Source organism: Sceloporus occidentalis, unplaced genomic scaffold (genome assembly GCF_023333645.1).
Source record: "Sceloporus occidentalis isolate IW3139 unplaced genomic scaffold, rSceOcc1.0.p SCAF_14, whole genome shotgun sequence".
Classification (NCBI taxonomy): Eukaryota; Metazoa; Chordata; class Lepidosauria; order Squamata; family Phrynosomatidae; genus Sceloporus; species Sceloporus occidentalis.
In genome coordinates, this window is record NW_028316994.1 from 10238295 (window position 1) to 10255749 (window position 17455).

General features: G+C 41.1%; 2 protein-coding genes across 2 annotated transcripts in view; both read right to left on the reverse strand.

Annotated features, from left to right (window-relative positions):
* LOC149303863 (3 beta-hydroxysteroid dehydrogenase type 7-like) overlaps positions 1 to 1423 on the reverse strand; it is a 68926-nt gene extending 67503 nt beyond the window's left edge. The window contains exon 1 of the mRNA XM_089480978.1: positions 1398 to 1423. Within this exon, the coding sequence (XP_089337104.1) occupies positions 1398 to 1404 (7 nt within the window). The 5' untranslated portion in view covers positions 1405 to 1423. The remainder of the gene's footprint in view (positions 1 to 1397) is intronic.
* An 884-nt stretch (positions 1424 to 2307) lies between these two features.
* LOC149303864 (histone-lysine N-methyltransferase SETD1A-like) overlaps positions 2308 to 17455 on the reverse strand; it is a 36577-nt gene continuing 21429 nt past the window's right edge. Inside the window, exons 16-22 of the mRNA XM_089481004.1 lie at positions 15418 to 16884; positions 14273 to 14442; positions 13780 to 13890; positions 12709 to 12828; positions 11546 to 11683; positions 6710 to 8125; positions 2308 to 5562 (exon numbers count right to left, since the gene is read on the reverse strand). Coding sequence (XP_089337130.1) covers positions 7952 to 8125; positions 11546 to 11683; positions 12709 to 12828; positions 13780 to 13890; positions 14273 to 14442; positions 15418 to 16884 — 2180 coding nt within the window. The 3' untranslated portion in view covers positions 2308 to 5562; positions 6710 to 7951. The remainder of the gene's footprint in view (positions 5563 to 6709; positions 8126 to 11545; positions 11684 to 12708; positions 12829 to 13779; positions 13891 to 14272; positions 14443 to 15417; positions 16885 to 17455) is intronic.

Sequence of the window (17455 nt, forward strand, 5' to 3'; positions counted from 1 at the left end):
AGTCTACAAAAGCTCATGCTGCCAACTTTTCTTTCAATTAGTCTCAAAGGTGCTACAAGATCTCTCTATGTACCTAGAATGTTAACTTCTTAAACAAATTGTTATTGTTGTGCCTTCAAGTTGTTCCTGTCTTACGGTGACCCTAAGGCAAAACTATCATTGGGTTTTCTTGGTGAGATTTGTCCACTGGGGGTTTTGCCTTGCCTTATATATAAACAGCAAGTTGTCCCTCCATATCTATGGATTCTTCATCCAAAGATTCAACCAACCACTGGTTGAAAATGTTCCAAAAAGGTATAAATTCCAAAAAGCAAACTTTTTTGTCATTTTATAGAAGGGGCACCATTTTACTGTGCCATTATATTTAATGGGACTTGAGCATCCATGGATTTTGGTATCCATGATGGATCCTGGAACCAAACCCCAGTGGATACCAAGGGCCCACTGTAATAGGACCACCATTCCCATGACCATCATTTTTCACCACCTCCTTTGTATCATTCATTCATTCATAAAATGTACATCTTTTTTTCCCTCTTGAATGGGGCTTAAGGCATAGTCCCATTTACCCAAAATGCATCCAGGAAAGTAGACTTAAGTCTATGAAAGCTCATGCTGCCAACTTCTTTCTTTCAGTTAGCCTCAAAGGTGCTGCAAGATCGCTTCACATACTGATTTTACAGATGAACACGGCTATAACTTTGAATTCTCCCATTTCTACATGGAAGGGGATAAAGACCCGCCCAGTAAGAATTTCACCTCCTTAAATGAAAATTTCCTTCACTCCCCAAATTTCTAGCATTGCATAGATGGAGACATTGAACATCATTCACACCTAGATCTCTTAGGCTGCATTCGCACTGCAAAAATCATGTTTTGACACTGCTTTAGCTACCATGGCTCAATGTTATGGAATTCTGGGAACTGTAGTATGTTGCAGCATCAGAGCTTTATAGTAATTGCTTTAGTTTTTTATGCTATGAATTTTTAACTGTATGCTTTTTAAAACTATTTCAAGTCACTTTGAGTCCCAAACTGGGAAAAGGTGGAATACAATTCATATTTTAAAATTAGTATAAATACAAATGCAACATACCATCAGGTGACAATTGCAATTCTGCTGGCCCTATTTGTGCCAGAGTTCCCTTGTCACTGAATACCTGTTTATTCTCCTGACATCTGATCACTTTCAGACATATTGCTTTCATACAATGGAAGAGATTTTATATACCATTCTCTGTGCCATTCTTGCTTGTTGTAGAATATCCATGTGACTTTAACTTGGTTTCCCATTTAAACTGTCGAATAAAGATGCCATTGCTGGAACCATGTGGAGTTTCCAAAGCAGTCCTTTGAGATAATCATTATCATAAAATACCAGGAAAAACCCCACTTACTTTTCATACTCTAGTCTCTGACATTCCTCCTTTTTCCTTTGCCAAATATTTCAAGTTCCTTAAAAACAGAATTATACAAACAGAGAAAATATATACAAACGGATCCAGCTGATGGACAAAAAAGCATACCAGAATTGCAGTTTTTCAGTTGTGACTAGTTTGGGTGGAATTTGCTGACTGGAGTTCAGTTCAGGTTAGCTGAAGGCACTGCTTCCTTGTCTGGCTGCCTCAAGGAAAACTGGATTTCAAGCAAACAGGAAGGTGGTGGTACCAGTATCAAGAAAGAAACCAATTTGGAAGCAGATTCACAGACGGTTGGTCGCCTATTAATTCTTGCCCCTTATAAGAATCCTAAAAACTGGAGTGGGGGGGCAACCCTGCCCCAAGCTGTGCTGCAGGGAAAAGCAGGTAGATATCTTACTGGGAATGGCCAAGACTATAAGCCAATGTGGTATGGTTTGAAAGTTGGACTATGATTCTGGAAACCAGGCTTTGAAACCCCACTTGGCCATGGAAACCCACTGGGTGACCTTGGGCAAGTCACATTCTCTCAGCTTCAAAGGAAGGCAAAGGCAAAAACCCCACTGAAGAACTCTTGCCAGAAAACCTGGTGATAGGTTTGCCTTAGGTTCACCGTTACTCAGAAACAACTCAAAGGCATGTGACAGTAACAACAAACAGGTGGTTTGACAGTGGAGGGAGGGAAGGCTGGGGCTGTACTTCCCAGCTCTAAACACTACACTAGACTAAATCGCCATGCATAATTTAGTGAGTTCAAGTCAGGTTTCCATGGGTGGAAAACAATTCAGATATTGTCAGTGATCTGTACCCCAAGCACAGAAATGAAGACGAATATCATTCCCAAACTTTTTTTTTGTACAATAAAAGTTTAATGACTTTTATAAAAATGTGCTATCTGGCACCAAGTAATGAATCCACAAATTATTAACATATTTACAAGTAGGAAGCCAATAAGATCAAATGAAAATATATTTATATATATTTATATCTATATATATAATATTTATATAGACAAACAGAAAAGTAGGTATACACAGTTGAGGAGAAGCATCCAATCTGAGGTGAGGGGGGAGAGGACAAAAAAGGAGATCCATCCATCCCTGTGTGCACATTCCCACACTTTGCTTTGAATACTAAACTCCCAGCAAGCTGCCACTGCTGCAAGAGAAGGTTAAAAAGGCATCACCTTCCCTGGTATAGAGATAATTTTTGTATATCGTATTTTTTTACATATATGTACACAGAAAAAATGCACACAGCGACAGATGTGGAGGGGATAATTCAACAACACTTCAGCTTTAGAAGCTGGCAAAGAGAGGAGTCAGTTCTGAAAGATCAAAGAAATTTTTGTGTTTTTGGTTTAAAGCATCTGGAATCCTTTAGATCGATTTGTTTTCAGTAACACAACTTTTCTTTTTGTGTTGTCAGGAGGTACACAACTGAGTTGGATACACCTAAAATCAGGTTGAGCAGCACTGTTTCCCTCTCCTTATAGAGGTGGGAAGCAAACAAAATCTTTAAATTTTACAAAGAATAGGAGAAGAAAATAAAGTGAAAGGTGCTCACAACTCATAAGCCGATGTTGGAGGCAGGAGGTTTTTTTGACAAAATTGTTTTACAGTTACATGATCAATTAAAGGAACTAGCTTGAACTACTAGACTGGAAAGAAATGGATTCTGTTCACATCTGGAAGGGTCACACTTGTCCATGTGAAAAACAGATGACATTTAATAGGAATCTTCCCTGCAATACACAAGAAAAATAAAGATACAGAAAGGCCTACTAAATGGACTTGGCTAAAAATGTGAAATGTTGGCATAAACCCTATTCCTGGGTATTCTCCACTTTAGATTAAAAAAAAAAAGGAGTATATCTTATCCTTTGGTTGTATTTTATAGGTAAGCGATTCTAACCTACAAGTCTTAAACGAGGAAAATTGTGTTCTAAAAGTAACCCAAACCTCTCCTGAGAATATTGGACCTCAAAACAATGTAGCATGGCTCTGCATGTCAGATTACACGTTTTCAGCAGGAAAGATTTAAATCCAATACAAACTAAAGCCTGTGCCAATTTGCCAAGATTTAGTCAGCTTTTCAAAAACTTACCACTGAACAATGCATACAATTATTGACTGAATCTCTTCTCTCTTTCCTCTTCTGATGTACTGTGCTTAAATGAAGACTTAACTGTAATTCACGTAAGCAACACTGAACGGAGAGTTCAACAAGTCTATTCTTACTCAGGTGTCACATAAAAATCAGAACCTAGCAGGGAGCTTTTTAAAAAAGCATCCTAGTTAAATGACTAAAGGGTTTATAGTTAACAAGCAAGGAGATCTGCAAGTTCTACTTTCTGAACACTTCAAATTTCATATGAAGAGTTTTTCAAATGTACACTTTGAGAGGCTTCAACTTGTTGGATCTGAATTTTTTTAAAACCCCAAGGTGAATTAATGCAAACACTTTAACTAGATCCTGTTGTCTGATTTGCTAAGTGGCAGGGACAAATTTTGCTACTGAGTGAAATTAATTTAAAATGGGAAAATGCACATCTGAGAAAATAATTAAAGGGCATATATATACATCCAAAGATGGGAAAAAACCGAACAACCAAGGACTTGCATCACTAAGAATAAAAGCACATCCACAAAGATGGAGAAAGTAATAGCTTTCTTAAAACCAAACCAACCAACCAAACAAAAACCCTTGCTGCAGTGAAAAAAAATTAAAAGCTAAGTACAGACAGGAAGAGCTGATTAAAAATTTAAATATAGAAGTGATTTGAATTGGGAGAACACATCAAAGACAAGCCAGTATTTTTTCAGCTTATACAGTGACTTGAGAGAGGAAAAAGGACAGCCTAACACAGGCAGTTTATTACCATTTGTATCTGGTTAAATTTATAATGTATGCAACATGCATGTGGATCTCAGCTGAAGAAAACTAGCACTGCAAAATGACAAAACTGCAAAGGGATGCAGGTTTGACTCTGGTTCTCATTAAAACATACACTTGTACTATTTTCCTCCCTTAATGTACATGAAGATTTGTGACTTATGTCTAGAAAATGAAAGGAAAAAAGTGGCTGCTTGATACTGCTGGAAGGGGGGCAAGCCAAGGCACTAAGAAATGGAAAAAGGAATCAGAAATGGAAAAAGGAATCAGAAAGAAAGAAAGACAGCTTCCTCTTTGTTTCATATGAGCCTTCACAGGAAATATCTGGACACAACAAGAGATGCCACTTCAGAATGAAACTACTCTGCGAAGGCAGTAATCTACAGTTTTTGTCTATACATGTGCCCATCAATGCACATGAGAAATGCATGCTATTGTTTCAGCTTTTCCACTGCATCACATGAGTTACTAAGACACATTCTGAAAACAGAAGGGAAGTTGTGGAAACATCAACAGTGGTAAAGAGTGGAGAAGAGTTATGTAAGCTTCTGTCAAAAACAAAACCACACGTGTTGACCAACTAAGTCATACAGCTGAGTTCAGCAAGCCTCTTACAAGTGTTTTGCTTATTAGTTCTTGTAATTACAAGTTATAGTTTCCATCTCTCTGAAAAAGCTCTGCTGGACAAATTCTTTTTAAAGTGTAAGATCTGAGTCTGCTTCAATTTTTGGGACATGGAAAAAATACATCCCAACTCTGGATGGGGCTTTTATGGGAGAGGCCAAGACTGGACCTCTTCAAAACACATTTCTCACATTGGCTAAATGGAGGTGGGAGGGATGTACATGCAAGAACATTATCCCAAGATATTGTTGGGGTTCAACTTCACAAGCCCAACCAAAGGCAGAGCAGGAAACAGTGATGACCGTAAAGCCTTCCTCAAGATAATATACTAAGGAAGCATGGCACAGAAAATGGCTCGTTAAAAACAGAGCCAAATAAAATATATCACTTACTAGAGGATAAGCAGCCTTCAGAATAATGGGGGGAAAGTTAGGATGAAGCTATGTGGTATTACAAACACAGGTTTCCAAGGGGGTCTGCTAAATAACAGAAATGGGGGGGGGGGTAGGATTGAAGCACATTTGGGGCTAAGTGGTAAGTAGTAAGAAGTGCTTACATTTTCCCCTGAAACTATTTCCCCCTGGAGCTCTTCTTGGATGGGTTTACTGCCATTCCTGGAGGATTTCTGGGGTGGGGAGAGAGAAGCAACAGGTAAGGGCATGTCCTCCCATCACCCTGAAAATGCTCTCCAGAGACCATCTTATTCTGCAAGCACTGAGTTAGCAAGTCATATCTGGGGATGTAACACTATATTTCTAACATCCACTCCTTGAATATATTGAGAGGTTAAAAGAAGACATCATCTTACAAAGAAGGTGAATGGGATAGGCAGCTCTCCAGATGTTTTTGGATTGTAACTCTCCTGGTCAGGGATGATGGGAGTTGCTATGTAGTGACATTTGGAGGATCACATGATCCCCATGCCTGACACAAAGGATCTATTTTCTAACTATAAGATTCATCGAACCTACTGACTCTGTTTTTCTAAAATGAATGGAAATAGAGAAGTAAAACTGGAATGTCTGCCTGTCTGGAGGAGGGTTTCAGCTGAGAAATAGCAGGAAGAAGATGGCTTAGATCTACATCGGTCCTTGAGAGCACCTCGTAATTCAAACATAATTGGAAACCTACACTTGCAGACTGAGTGCTAAATCTAACTTTAATCCCCAAAAGAGTGGACACAGTGGATGAATGTGACTAGTTAAGTCAATGCTTACGTACATTCCATTGTTTCAATGGATCTAGTGTAGTTGGGACTAACAATTGGATGTGGTGCATAATGGACAATTCTCTGAAAGGTTTTCTTCCAGTGTTTAGTGGACCTTTGGGACAGGGAAAGGCACCTCATGGCTCTGGGCAGTCTACTGAGGAAAACTCATACCAGAAAAAAAGTGCTCTCAAACAGAATTACCCACTTCACTACTATTTGGAACAGCAACGTACACCATAAACAGAATGATAATAGAAGTTATTTTTAAAGGCTAATAAAATATTTCCAAACGCCTTGTTTAAAGCCTTTTATCTTTCAAAACTGAATCAGATGGGAAAAAATTACACTTTTCTGACCTCCTCCAATGCACCATCCAGAAGGATATATGCTCCTTCCCAAGAGGAAAAAAAATCCCACTTTGCATTGAAAGGAACGAGTGCCACAGTGCAAATGGGAATAAAAACAGGAGAAGAAAACACATCATAACATTATTTACAGTTTTCATTTTAGTATGAAGTGGAAAACAAACAAACAAAAAACAACCCATAAAATATTTACATACCAATAAATGTGTGTGTTTCTACAAGAAACAGCCAATCCATCTGGAATAGATATATACACAACTTTCTTCTCCTAAAGAAAAATTATTAGGGGGTAGGGTTGTTGTGGGAAGGTATTAGCTTACACTGCAAGTCAGCCTGGCTGAAGTCGTAAGTGTAGCAGGGAAAGAAATTCAACTCCCTCTTCACAATTATGGTAGGTGCTTCCCCCATTACAAAACATCACAGAAAAGAACAAGAGAAAAGGAAAAGGCAAGGGAAATTACAATGTGAACACCATCCAAATGTTTTAGGCTCTCTACTTCTGTGATCTCAAGTGCTTGGAAGAACAGATGGGATAGCAATTCTATCAGAAGATCCTGAAACAAAGGGGAATCAAGTTTTGGCTCATGATGACAAATATTATGATGCTGCAGTGTGAAAATCCAAGAATGTTCTGGCCCCCACCAATCAGTGTCTCTTCCCAGACCAAGCTCTCTAGAGGAAGGCCTAGCTCTGGAAGAGATATGAATGCACACATACTCTTCCTCATGGACTACCACATCCTTCCACTCTTGGAAATGGAATGGGAGGACAAAATACTCAATGGCCTTGACATTTTGAGGGTTGGGTACCTCTTAACTCTGACAACTACTAGCATCCATGCATTACACCACCTTAAGAAGCCACATAGAGAAGTCTTGCTCACAATTTGACCTTCCTAAAGTTTTCCTCATCACTGAAGGCCTGTTAAAGATCTATTAATCTTTTCTAGAAGGAAAATGGCCTACTGCCACACTCATCAGCATATATTCAAGCTGTTCTCTGAGCTAAGAAGCCATTGCTTAGTTTTGTAGAATTAGCTACAACCAATCCTTCTTTGGGCAATATTAACCTATTCTGCAAAAGGTCTGAACCTACGTATTTTGTTAAATGATTTTCCCAGGGAAAGGGGTTCAATAACAAGGGCCGAGGGGAGCTGGGAGGTTGTGAATTGAAAAAAAAAAACCCACATCAATATCATGTATTGCCAGGTGACTGCAAAGAAGAAAAAAGAACTTCTCGTTGATTAGAAACTGAGAAGAGGGAAGTGCTTTCTCATTGGTTTGGGAGTATTAAAGGTACTTGGATGGGTCCTAGGTCGACTGAGAGTTTTCCGACAACTCCGTGGGGAGATGAGATGAGGTACATGGTGACAGGAGGGTGGTAGTGATGAGAAATGGGATGGGGAAACAAAATAAATATGAATTATATTGTTATCTCTCTCAGTTCAGAGTGCCCCGGCAATTCTCTGTGCCACACAGGCAGGGAATTTTGTTCTCTTCTATCGGGAACTTGTAGTCATAAGTGATCTCCTCATTGATGCTGATGGCCTGCTTGGAGTAGATGACAATCTTCTTCTGGGACTCTATGGTGATGACTTTGGCATAGCAGTTAGGCTGCGTAAGAGAAAGATGAAAAGAAGTGAGCTGACCATGATGACTCTGTGTCAATGCTAGCAGCATTGCCTCTCCATGTCAGGATGTTACATCTCCAGAAGCTAGGAGTCATTATAGCCAGTTTGCAGCCACCCATGCATGAGTAAAGCAAGCGTACAACAGAACTGTATGTTAAACGACTTTAGTAACAAGGGTTGATATGAAGGAGAAATAGTGACCCGGGTATGTAAAAAAAGGTTTTAGAAGCACCTCTACAGGTTGTTCAAACAGCTTTAAAAAGCATTTAAAATGGTGAAATGTCTCCTTAAATAAAAATATCTTCACCTACTGGTGGAAAGAGAGCATGGAGGGGGCCTGGGAGTAGCCACAGAGAAGGCTCTCTGTAAAGTCCTCATCAACCATGCCTGCGAAGGTGGTGGGACTAAAGAGAAAGCCATCCCATGAAGATCATAAGCTATGTGATTCAGGATGGGATACGGAGTGGAGCCTGCCATGGTCGCCTTAGTTGATGATCTCTGTCTGGGCATCGAAGGGGGAAGTGTGACCCTGTTGGTGCTCTTGGACATCAGCAGCATTCGATACCATCGACCATAGTATCCTTCTGGAGGAACTGAGAGAGTTGGGTATTGGAGGCACTGCATTGCAGTGGTTCCGGTCCTACCTCTCGGGCAGGTTCCAGATGGTGTCACTTGGGGACAGTTGTTTGGCCAAGAGGGAGCTCAAATCGGGTGTCCCTCAGGGCGCGATTCTGTCCCCAATGCTATTTAACATTTACATGAAGCCGCTGGGTGAGATCATCCGGAGACATGGGGCGGGGTGTTATCAGTACACTAATGACACCCAAATATATTTCTCTATGTCTCAGACTCAAGCAGTGACTAAGGATGGCATCTCTCCTCTGAATGCCTTTCGTGGGGCGGTAATGGACTGGATGAGGGAAAACCGACTCAAGCTGAATCCAGGTAAGATGGAGGTACTTGCTATAGGAAACCCGAATCCAGGAATGGAGTTGTGTCAGCCAGTTCTGGATGGGGTCACACTTCCCCTGAAGGATTCGGTCCACAGTTTGGGGGTGCTCCTTGACTCTCGCTCCAACTGACAGCTCAGGTGGATGCGAGAGTCAGGAGCGCCTGTTATCAGCTTTGTCTGATACGCCAACTGCGCCCCTTCCTGGAGCCGAGGGACCTGGAAACATTAGTACATGCACTGGTAACCTCTCGACTGGACTTCTGCAATGCGCTCTACATGGGGCTACCCTTGTGCCAAGTTCGGAAACTTCAGTTGGTACAAAATATGGCAGTCAGATTGATTACGGGAACTTCTAGTCACCGGTCCCTGGACTGGCTGCCTATTAGTTTCTGGGCATAGTACAAGGTGTTGGTGATTACCTTTAAAGCCCTACATGGCTTGGGCCCAAAGTAGTTGAGGGAACGCCTTCTTCCTTATTGTCTGTCCTGCACACTAAGGTCCTCTGGAAGAAATCTATTACAGCCAAAAAAAATTCTAAGCTAACATCAGTTTCCCAGAGGGCCTTTTCTATAACTGCTCCAAAACTATGGAACGACCTGCTGGAAGAGATCCGTCACATTCCCACTCTGACAGCTTTTAAGAAAGCACTCAAGACAGATCTCTTCCGGCAGGCCTTTCCAACTTAGTTACCCTCCCCAGATATAGAGATATTTGTCCCCTCATCTGTCTATTCTTCCCTGCCTATCTTTCTGCCTATTTTTTTTGTTTAATGTTTTTAATGTTTTTATACTATTACTGTTTAATTCTGTTTTCGTACTGGGAATGGGGAGGGGGGGATAGGTCTAGAGTTTGATTTTTTTTAAACTCTATTGTAATTTGATGTATTTTACTGTTGTAACCTGCCCGGATTCTTCGTGATTGGGCGGGCTAGAAATAAATTATTATTATTATTATTATTATTATTATTATTATTATTATTATTATTTTCTGGTTTATGTAAGTTTATATAACATCTATGTATTATATATAAGTCTAACTATAAAGAACTATATATCTAAGTACAATCCAGAACAAAGAATCAGATACTCCAATAGTCAATCGTGTTATAGACCATAATACGTTCTTTAAGGATCTATATTTCTGAGAGTTAGACAAAATTTTCCCTCACTGTTAAGATGCTATTGAAAAGGGAAATGAACTGAGGTACAGACTCCTGTTTTATATGGACATATATCTATCTGTTGCGCTGTATTAATGTTCATACATTTTACTTCATATGTAGGAAAAGTTATGTGCATGCACGTTTGTACTGGCCTAGTTTAAATTCTCTTTAAAATTATTAATGTACAGTCCTCCCTCCATTCTTGTGGTCTTTGGACTCACGTCCCTCGCTTATGTGCGAGGGACGAACAAAGGGAGAATGAATGGGGTGCGTGCTCCTACATGCCTGTGCCTACAGTCAAGCAAATGGGGCTTGAATATATGTGAAACTCCTTTTTTGCAAAGGGGTCCGGAACGGATCCCATGCAAAAAAGGAAGGGCGACTGTGTGTGTGTGTGTGTGTGTGTGTTGTTCCCTTCCCCTTTTTAAACAGTCATTGACAAAGTCCTTATCAATTTTTCTTTCCCAAAGAGCACTGGGATACTTCTTGGACTAAAACCTTTTTTTAAACCCTTGGAACACATGTCTTCTTCACATCAGGTTTTAATGGATGTTTACAGAAGCAGATTATCAATAATTCAATGGTCCAATTGCTCCTGGTCCCACCCAGGGTAGAGGCTCAGAAATGAAGGAAAAAGGTGTAGCTTTCCTCCTTTTCTCCCCCAGTCACTTCATCAATACCTTTTTGAGTACTGTCAGTAATTGAATAAAAACACATGGGATCAAGCTGTTACACTTGAAAATGAGTTTACACATACGCACTTCTGTGTTGTAGTCTACAGTACTCTGAATTTCATCAAGCATATATTCATTTATTTAATTTTTATGCTGCCACTTCTGGAACAATTCAGACAAAGGGAAACCTGTTTTGGAACTGCTCCAGGGCTTCAACTAACTTGAATGTTTTCAGTTTCTTTTGGTTTTCTTGGTAACAAGAGTCCAGATGATGAAAGAGATCCCTATGTTCAGTAAGCAGCCAACAAAGCACAACAGGCCTATTACCAGCCTTTTCTCTGCTGTTCACAGTTGCTAATGGACTCCCAAATGCAGAGTTTTAAATGGAGTTATGTAGATTTGGCTAACCTCAAACCTTCAAGTAATGCCCAATAAATTTTAAGCCCTTTCGGGCAGCTATCTGGTTTTTTGCTGCTGTTTATTTACTCAGTAAAATAGTATTATAATTGGCAGCGCTATATGAATTAGATTCATTTAATATTGAAAACCTATGGATGACAGCTAATAAGAGCAATAGCAGGGGGTCTCTCTCTCTGTAAATTTCACACAACTCACCGTGCAGCAGTGGTTGATGAAACGGGCTAGGTTACCACATTTGGTGGCATCAATAATTGTGTCATGGTCCACACGGAAAAGATAGCTGCTTCCAATGCCATTCTGGGCATATCGTTTCTCACGCATGTCAGCTACCATCTTGGGAAAAAAGAATAATCATATGAGATATTTAGGAACAGAAGAATTGACTTAAGTCAAGGCTGCTCTATCAGAGTAAGGAATGTTTCATTTAGGTCAGGACTCTGAATATATCGGAAAGGCACAACAGCCAAAAGACTGTTTTCCAGTGCAAGAAAATGAAACTGAACTCCTGTCACTGTAGTGTTTCCCACAAGAATGTTCATCTGGCATCCCTCCCCAACAGCAACAACAACAACAACAAAAGCATTGCTCTTTGCTAGCGGAAGAAGGAGGTTGGAATTTAAAAGAAACAAAACAGGTTCTCTGAAGGCACTAAAGAAGAGACTTGTCCTATTCTTGGGGTTTCTATAGCACCCCCTAGTGCCAACTGATTGCAGATACGTTAAACAGATCCATTACCACTTCATAAGGGAAAATGGCCTCAGTAAGCAAACCTACAAAATCCAGGTTTACTTTTTCCGGGACCCTCAGTTTCATTATTACTTCAACATTGTATTCAACATACCCAATTCAATATACATTTGGATTTTCTCCAAAACTTTTTTTAAAAAAAATAAACACAGAGAATATAAAAACAAAGAAATTGAACAAAAAAGGATTGTTGAAGAAGGGAGCAACTTTCAGACTTCAAAACAATGGCAATATCCTGGAGAAAGTCCTCTTAACATGCTGCATTCAGAAACACTAAGAATAATGTGCAAACAAAATTTCTGCTGTAACAACAATATGACCTCCCTTAGAAGCCTGTCAAAAACAGAATGCTTCTAAAACATGCCTGCATTTTTTAAAAAGAGACAGATTTTGGGCTTCTATTAATACATTCAGAATGAGTGACGAAGGGTATTAAGCAAATTATACTATTTAAGAGTTTTAAATTATGCCTGTTTTTTTAAAAACAGACAGAACGGAAACACACAGGTCAAGGGTAGCGACTGCCTAGGCCTGATGGTTTCAGATTATGAAGACACTCCTGCACAAGATACCAAGGCAGTAAAAATTAGATGCATCCCACAGACACTCACCTGCCTGATATTCTGACCCACATACTCGATGACCATCTCGTCAGCAGCAATTGGCTCCATTGCAAAGAGGCCCCACTCATGAATTCGGCTTCGGCCAAACCTCAGCTTCTTCTTCCGGAACTACACGAGAGGAAGAGGATAGTAAGGATATGTATAATAAATGTGAGATTCTTACTAGGCTTAATTTGGAGCCAAGTGCTACATCTGATTTACAGGCACATACAATGAGAACAATATAAAATCTAATTTCCTGACATGCATATTTCATTATTTTTTTTAAAAAATCAAAGAATATTAGTCCTCACTGTTTGAATCTACAGAAAAGTTCTAAACACACATGTACATACAAACACAAAAAAACTAGCAAGGGGATGATAATTTTGGTCCAATCCGAGTAAGGAGTGCTGAATTAATAACAACAACACAGCATCTTAATCATTCTAGGTCCCCTTTCAGAATGCAGAAAGTGATATTAACCTGGAGAATATATGGAAAGACTGCTGTGAGTGACCTCAGCCCTTCCCCTCATGGCTCCAGAACAAGGTTTGGGCAACTGTAGCCCCTCTCTCGACATTTTTCCATTTACAAATCCTGTGAGAACTAGCCAACTTTGCCAAAATTGTCCATGTCCTAGATACTCATAGTTAATGCTTCAAGAATTTCTCTCCTCTTGTGCTAGCTTCCAACAGCAGTGCCAACCCTTGTAAAATCTCAAGAACTACAGACAGAAGATCTGGTCCCAAATGGACTACTGGCTTTTGACTGGAAAACTAAATCTGGGAGAACAGCTGGCTTTCCCCAAACCCTAAAAAGATTTTTGGCGAGCTGCACACAAAACCTTATAAATCCTTTGTTTGAAAACCTGCTCTCTCCCATCTCTTAAACCTGAAGTGCCTTCTTGTATCTAGCTCAGAACAGTTTCTAGGAAGCAAGAACATTTTCAAAAGCATACTGGGCTTTATTTGTCTTCTTTTTGTCCCCAAGAGATGGATTAAAAGCAAATATTCCCCTGCTACAGGCTACATTTCTTGCTCAGTTCTTCCCATTTGTTTAACCAGACAGCTTGGGTACCTTCAATTGGTTAAGTTTCAAAAGATCACTATCAAGGATGGCAGAGGTGCCAATGGCACTCAGAAGCCGCCTTTGCTCAGACCTCCGTTCAGACAAGATGCGGTTGGTGCCCTAGGGAAGAAAAACAGTTGTTAAAAAATGACTAAATAAAAAGCAAAGAGGGCGGTCGCATACTCTTAGCCACTGGTTCATCCAGCTTTGATGTTGTGTTATGCATCAAACTGGGCACTTTCAGAATGAAGATATCTCACATCTGTAAGACAATTCAGCTTCTCTCGACAGTGAATCAAGATTTGCTCTGCATACACTTTTTACACATATTTTAATGTGCAATATGCCCAATCTTAATTTCTTTCTCAAACATCTTTCTGTCTATACTTTCCAACTAGTAAAAGCTATAGGGTCACTACCACAGTCCAAAAAGATTGTGCTGAGGCACTTGGGGTGGGCAGGGAGAGGTACAGGGGACACATCTCAGCAAAAGGAGTCAGACCTGCGTATCAGCAGCATCCAGTTGTTGCACAATGGCTGGGCACACATCAAGGTACTTGTCCTTTTCCTTCTTGCTGATGTGATAATAACCCTCGCTACGGGCACAGCCTGTTTGATGCTCCCGCAGATCCGATGACTTCCGTTTCCGCTTTGGGTTTTCAATATTTGTGAGTGGAGACGGGGGAAGTTAAGGAAAAGAGAGGAAAATAAGTAGCAAGTGAAGACAGAAGAAAATGACCCAAGCCTGACATCTCTTACTGCCTTAGCTTTACACAAGCAACATGTCTTCTTTAAAGACTTCGGTATTAAAGCAAGCAGAGGGTACCTCTTTCCTGTTAACACAAGTAGAATTCCCATCCCAGATGGGGTGGACAAGAGAGGGAAAGAAAAATCAGTAACCACCACCCCATCTTCATTTTCCACAACCAGTTAGCTCTTTAAAAATGCTACATTTTAAAGTAATCTTTAAAAATGCTACATTTTGTCTTAAACAGCCATCCTATAACTTTGGGATGGAGCACAATGGAGATGGTAAAATATGATGAAGAGTTCCATCATTTGCCAGTTACTGCAGCAATTGGATAGTTTTTAGTGGAGAGAACTATTTTTAGTTGAAAGGCAACATCGAAGTTTGATTAAAAGGTAAATGTACATTTTTACATATTGCAATACAGCATCACCAAACCAGAAAAAGCCAAATACTAGGAGTCTAAGCAGCTGGGGGGAAAAACTAGGTGCATGTCTAGCCATTCATGATCTAATCCTGCCCCAGAATCTCTCTCCATCTTCCTTGCCTGGTACAACAAAGGTCATCGAGTTAGAATGCCTTATCTGGTAGAATCCCAAAGCGAGGCTTTTTTACACTATACTATTTTAGCATTTTATACCACTTTAACAGCCATGGCTCGCTCCTACAGAATCTTGGAATTTGAGATTGAGACACTAGAATCAAATTCCAGTGGATACCAAGGGCCCACTGTAATTCTTTAAAGATGTGTGTATTAGGGTGAGAGACTAGGAACCTTGAATAGAATCCTCAGCATGCTTCCTCAGCTTCTAAAAGTATAAAAATCTAGTCCAAACAAAGTTGCAGATATATAAATGTCCCTCCCAAGTAACTCCCCAATTTTGCTGCACAAAGGATATTGGTATGGTGGACCCAGTGGGTGTCATTCAGCCAGTCTGTACTATTGTCCTCATGCAGCAGGCGCTCGTAAGTCAACCGCAGGTATTTCATGTCCTCCAAGTCTAGCCCTGAGTTCCAGATGTCATACAAGATGGTCATTTGCTCAAACTCACTGCGTGTCTCAAACACAGGGGGTGGAGGGGGTGGCTGAGCTGGGGCGTACTTGTGCGAGTGGGAACGCAGGGATCTCCTGCGAATCTCCCCTTCATCGCTGCTGTCAGCACTCTCTTCATCCTCTTCATCTTCATCCTCCTCTTCTTCACTCTCTGAAGGAAAGAGGTCTTCGGGCCCAAAGGGTAACAGTCCTAGGTCCTTTATTACTGCTTCCTCCTTGAGCCAGTGGGGACGTGGTTTCTTGGCCTGCAGACGCTGTTCTGGAACAGCTGCTTTGGGTTTCTGTGCTGGTGGTGGAGGTGGAGGGGGCAGTGCAACCAGGTCACTTATATCAGGCTCAGCTTTGATTTCAGTGGCATCTGCCACTACCTCCTCAGGAGCTTCTAGAATCTCACCCATGTGCTCACTATACAAATCCACCTGCAACAGATCTATGGAACCAGGCACCACTGCCTCATCTGGCTTCCGAGGTCCAGCCACCGGTAATGCACGGACAGCCATGGCATAGTTATGCTCCATTAGAATACTGCTGACTTCAAGAGACAGGGCAGGAGGTGGCAGCACTGCTGCTTTGGGCTCCTCAGCCTCATCTGAGGTCTCCGTTGCCTCAGAATCTTCACTCCCTGCACCAGTAGGCTTTTTAAGAGCCCCATCTGGCAACACGGTCAGGTGGGCTTGATTGGCCAACTGTAGCAATGAGGAAGCACCCATTTGTTCACGTACTTGTAGCCTGTTTTCTTGGGGGGGCTGGGCGACTCGGGAGCGAGAGCGGTTCCGGGACCGACTAGCGGGCAATAGCTGTTCTGACCAACATTTCACTAGAGAAGCATGATCTGCTGGCAAGTTGCTGATTGTTCTTTGGCTGGCTCTGGAAGAATCCCTCTTGCGACTAGCAGCAGTCACTGGCTTAGCAGGAGACGTTACGGGGGGCAGGGGACAAGGAACTGAAGTTGGCGCATTGGAAGATAAGGACACTTGGGGTGGTAGAATGGGTTCCACAGGCACTAATGGGGATTGTGCTTCATCTGTGGGGGTACATGGAAGAGGAGGGGGTGGTGGCGGCGGGCAAACAGTTGAAGGTGCCAGTTCAGGTGGCTTCTCCAAAGCCCCCTTAATTTCATCATCCTCACCAGGAGCTGAAAAGGAGACTGTTTTCCGCCGTTTCTTGGGTGGTGGCAGAAGTGGGATTGGAGAGGACGGCCGCTCTTCTGGCCTGGGGCGCTCTTCCAGTGCTGTTCCAACATCCTTCTCCTCTTGTAGTGAGGCTTGTATGGTTTCCTCCTGAGGAGCAGGCTTCTCTTCTGCCACATGGCCTAAACATGAGGGAGATAAATGGTATTTCAAATCTAGGCAGAACTCAACACACAAGCCAACATTCAGGATGGCCAAGTCTCTTCCACTCTAGTTTAAGAGATTAAAATTACATACTTTACTTTGCTAAGGTGCCTGCTCCCTACGTTTGAAAAAACTGATTCTCCTTTGAGGCATATTTTTTAAGTTTATATTGAGATGGATTTGTAATTCTGAAGATTTCATGGCCTTGTTGGACAATATAAACACACACTGTGGTAGTTGCTCATCATGGAGCTAACCAACAGTTATTCTTTCCTATAACGGCAGCACTTTTAAAGATAACTAGAGGAAGATTAATTTTGCTTTGAATAGGATGCACCCTCATCAACATCGTCCATACTTTTATATGTCAAATTCAGCCAGTGATTCATCCTGAGGTTCAGCCAAAATGTACTGTCAGAAAATTTACTGCAATAAGATCGAACAGTCACTTTACCTGACAATAACCAGATGTTTTTTTTTACAGAAATCAAAAGAGAAACTCAATCATTTTCAATAATCTACTGTTATCGTTGTGAAGTCCATTTGAAT